Consider the following 4739-nt stretch of genomic DNA (forward strand, 5'->3'; position numbering starts at 1 on the left):
GACAAATATTTTTGTTTTATTTGAAGTTGTATTGGACTGGTTGTTGAAAATAATTTGAGAGGGCCGGATTTAATTCTTGGAGGGGCCCATGTCTTTTTTTTTTTTAATATACTCTAAGGGAAATTTTAAAAATTTTGGGATAACTCTGCCCTTGATGAGATCACATCATAAATATTCATTCAAGTGAGTTATTGAATATAATAACAAAAGAGTTTAGAATTAATGAACATATAGAAATAAAAAATTTACATTTTTTTTTTTTGTTGAGGATGATAATTTTTTACTTTGATACCTTTAAAAGAAATAAATATAAAATATAAAAATAACTACCAATAATATTTAAATAATATAAAAATGCCATGACTTTACAAGTAAGTAATAATACAATAAACATCGACTTGGGTCACGATGGTGGACAGGTGGCATGGAAATGAGTTAATAAGACGAAACCCAAATTTGATCATAATATAACTTCCTTCAGCTGTACGAAAGGCAGACTCTACTTTACTCACTCCAATACACTATCACTTCACTTCAAGAAACTCTAACACCGTCGCCTTGTTGATGGCCGAATCGAATACTAAATCAATTAAACTTTCTCCCGAAAAAGATGCAGCGGTGGATAGAATTAGTAATCTGCCGGAATCTCTTCTCTGCCACATCCTCTCCTTCCTCCCAACCAAAGACTCAATCGCCACAAGCATCTTGTCAAGCAGGTGGAAGCTCCTTTGGACTTTTGTCCCAAAGCTAGACCTCGAGAGTCAAACGATTGACACTTCGACTGATGATGATGAAGAAGAAGACATCAGGATTGCACATATTGTGTCAAGAGTTTTGGCTCAACAAGAATGCGGAGAGCTCCAAACGTTTCGCCTCCAATGGTATCTTGGTCTAGACGGTTCCCATATATCCCATCTCGACTCATGGTTTCGCACCGCCGCTGCTCGTAAAGTCAAAGAACTCGATCTAGACATTGCTCTATACGATAATGATTATGATACGGAATCTCTGGTATTGCCCCCAAGCTTTTTCTCTTGCAGGACATTAGTGGTTCTGAAATTAACCGGTGATATTGATATTGATATTGATATTGATAATCCTGCTTTATCCTTTCATTTCCCGAGTCTAAAGATACTGCATCTAAAATATATTTCGGCGATGACTATCATTAATTCTCAAGAAAACTCTTTCTTGAGTTCTCTCTCTGGCTGCCCTGTTCTCGAAGATTTATCATTTACAGCTATCTATTTTGTGGGTGAGTATAGAATATGCGTACCTACCCTGAAACGTTTAAGTATCAGAGAAGATCAAATGGATTGTGAGGATAGATGTGTTTACAAACTCGAGATAAATGCCCCAGCTCTTGAGTACTTCAATTTCCGTGGTGATCTGCGCGACATCAAATTCCATGAAAAACTAGACAACCTAGTTCAGGCAAATGTCGAGTTGTCTATGTGTGAAGATGAACACATAGAATTTTACAGAGAATGGTTACTCAAGCTTTTTACTGCTCTGAATAACGTCAAATTTCTCTCATTTGTCCCTTACGGCACAGAGGTTAGATTACCTTCATAATATATATATATATATATATATATATATATATATATATATATATATATATATATATATATATATATATATATATATATATATCGAGGAGCTTTAGTTCAAATTCTTAGGACAATATGTGGTCAAAGTCTCGCCTTCATGTTCTATCAAATTGATGTTGTTGTGATTTTATGATCTCACATGCAGTGGCACAGCATTGCAAACATTTATCCTTCCGCGTTTCAGAATTTGGTCCAACTGGAATTTAAAGTTGTTGATTGTAACTGGCATTTGCTAGGAGACTTGCTCCAAAAAGCTCCTAATCTTGAATCTCTTGTTATTTCTAAGGTTAGTTTAGTTAATAGAGGTATTTTAGTTGATCCTTCATCTTCCCTAAAATTACACTTATGATCTGCTGTATTTGTTGTCATCAGGGATATGATTTCATTCCAAGCAACTTATGCTGGAAGGAGCCAAAATATGAACCTGAATATCTGTCATCACTCACTAGTTTTTATTACAGAGGATTTAAAGGTTTGAATGATGAAGTGGAATTCGTGAAATATATTCTAAAGGAGGCAAGAGTTTTGAAGACAGCAACAATTCAAGTTTATAAAGGAGAGTCGAAGGAAAGTGTTCTTGAGAAATTATCAATGTTCCCAAGGCGCTCAACAACTTGTCTACTTAGAGTTGAATGAGGTTTACTTCTTTAACTAGTTTTCTGCAACTAATTCCAAAGGCAAATTACAAATATTTTATCATTTAGCTGCTCTACTCATCTGCATTGGTGCTTCTTGTTGAGCCCTTTTCCATCTTAACTTTTTAATTATTCATGCTGCAAGGCCCTCAAGCTCTCAACATTGGACTGACACAGCATGGGCAACTAACAATTAACTTGTACGAGTTTCGGGTTCATTACAATATTAGACCAGAAGGCATATGAAAAACGTTTCATCTAATCTGCTCTTGGATGATTTCTGAGATGGATAACTTTTGACTTTAGCCTTTTCAATTCTTTCATTTTAGAATTTCTGCCTCATCTGCACATCTTTGGCTTGTTCTAACATCTTTTTTTCATCAATTCTTACCATATTTTTAGTCTGCATGACATTGGTCACCTACTCTCTATAGTTATAGTCTTGTTAAGTTGATGGCGGCATTAGTTGTGAGGAAGGAATATAAGAAATAAGGTGGTTTTCTGAAGGTTTTGCTTATGTTTCAGTTGACATGCTGAATAGAGAGAGAACAACAGAACTTGTAATGTTCCACCCCTATTCTGCACTTGAGTTAATTTAGGATTTTTAATGTTAACTTTCTAGTTATTTTCTAAAATTCTAGTTTTGGAAAAAGAATCATAATGTTTTTTCATTTTGGGGGGGTGGGAGTAAGTAAAAGGAAGTATGATGCTAATGGCATCCTGCTGCCGCACAATTCACTAAAGTTGCTGTGTCCTTGATGTGGTCTGTAATTGCGCCATTAAATTAATGTAATAGGTAGTTTTGGATAGTTAGAAAAAGAAATGCTGAGATGGCTTTTGTTTTGTGTAGGCGGGTGTGACCTTCTTTATAAAAGCTTAATTCATTTATCAAAAAAAATAAAAGCTTAATTCAGAGTTTTGCTCTCTTTCTTTCTGTGATATTTTTTTTTCTATATCTCTGTGATAATTTCAAAGTTTGAGATTTAAAATCCCTTATTAATTGCTAGGGGAAAAAATGTGCAATGACCTTGTTTCCATTTTTATTTTATTTGTTGAGTTAAACGGTTAGGCTTCATGGAGCTTCAATCCCTATGAATGGGTAGTCCACTGAGCATGTTAGTCCATTGCGACAACATTAAATCTCTTAGCTCATTTTATTAATATGAAGGATCTTCTCTAAATTTGACAATCACACTCATCCCATTGTCATGCCTTTCACATGCTCGCTTGAGAAGGGTTCTACTGCCAATATTGAAATCCAATTCCACTTGGCAGGAGCTTGGAGGACAAAAAACCCAATTCTTAGGCATTTAGAGTTTAGCAGCCTCAGGCCCTCATGAAGGTTTATTTTATCAGCGCTTTGCTACAAAAGCATTGTTGAATTTCTCAGCTTTTGTAAAACTGTGCCCTCGTAACATTTTTTGGCTTACAAATGGACTCCCACAATTTTAGACATGTTATTTTTAAGCCCTTTGAGGCTCCCACCAAAAATTATTAAAAATAGGATGTACCTTTGAGCAAGTGGCATTTGGAGCTTGGACTCTTGATATGGCCATGCAATAGGATAGAAGAAGCCATAGACCTATTAGACACTTGGAGAAATGATTGCATTTTTATAAAAAATAATTATCATATATATATATATATATATATATATATATATATATATATATCCATAAGGAAAGCATACGAATCAGAAGCTAACTAGAAATTAAAAGGTTTTAGTTTGGTACTTTGTCATTCATGTGTACATATGGTATTTAGTAATTTAAGGATCCATTTTTGGGTTGGTTAAACACCTGTATCTTTTATTTGTTTTGATTTCAATTAGGAAGCTTATGGACCCGAAAAGTTAAAGTGGTTCTGATATGAAATATATCTGCTGTTGTGTTATGCTTAGATAGTTGATCCTGAAGTTGCTGAATCTCTTGCCATCAGGTGGACAATGTTCGTAGCTCAGCAAATTGGCCATACTCAGACGATTTTTGAAGGGGACTAGAAAAGTTGCATAAAGACAATTGCGAGGCCAAGTTGTCCTGTGGGATGGGAAATAGATACAGTAGTCGATGATATTTTAACTTTCCAAAGAGATTTTGTTACTTGTATATTTCAGTGGAAAAGCCATTTGAATGTAGCAGCTCATGTACTTGCAAAATGGGCCTTGAGATGCCATATAGGTAGTTTGTTTGATACTTTGATTCTTGTATACCTGATGTTATGGCTGGAGCTCTGGCTGTAGATTTGTCCATTTTGAGCTATTAGAAGTTTTGTCGTTATTGAGCTATCCATATGCATTCTTCTTCTCAGTTTCCATTTTTCTTTTTTCTTTTTTTCTGGTTTGTAGTATCTTTAGGATATTCTACTCTATACTAATTGTATACTGGTGTTTCTTCTCTCAACTCTTTGTTCTGCTGATCTCTTTCTTTATTCATTACCAATCTCTGTTTCAACTTACATCATATAAAAGAGTACTTGGTTATTATCTTGAATT

At 34.8% G+C, this 4739-nt stretch overlaps 1 protein-coding gene across 2 annotated transcripts; it reads left to right on the forward strand.

The window, feature by feature from the left end:
* The first annotated feature begins 386 nt into the window (after window positions 1-386).
* LOC142641578 (putative FBD-associated F-box protein At3g50710) lies at window positions 387-4709 on the forward strand. 2 transcript variants are annotated; one of them, XM_075816023.1, is made up of 4 exons: window positions 387-1557; window positions 1759-1899; window positions 1986-2250; window positions 4149-4709. In XM_075816023.1, the coding sequence occupies exons 1-3, from the start codon at window positions 565-567 to the stop codon at window positions 2247-2249; spliced, it is 1398 nt and encodes a 465-aa protein (XP_075672138.1). In that variant the 5' UTR covers window positions 387-564; the 3' UTR covers window position 2250; window positions 4149-4709. The 2 variants fall into 2 exon arrangements, with proteins under 2 accessions (XP_075672138.1, XP_075672137.1); XM_075816022.1 differs by having other exon boundaries at window positions 388-1557; window positions 4187-4709.
* Window positions 4710-4739: the final 30 nt, after the last annotated feature.

This window comes from Castanea sativa, chromosome 6 (assembly GCF_040712315.1).
Source record: "Castanea sativa cultivar Marrone di Chiusa Pesio chromosome 6, ASM4071231v1".
Taxonomy (NCBI): Eukaryota; Viridiplantae; Streptophyta; class Magnoliopsida; order Fagales; family Fagaceae; genus Castanea; species Castanea sativa.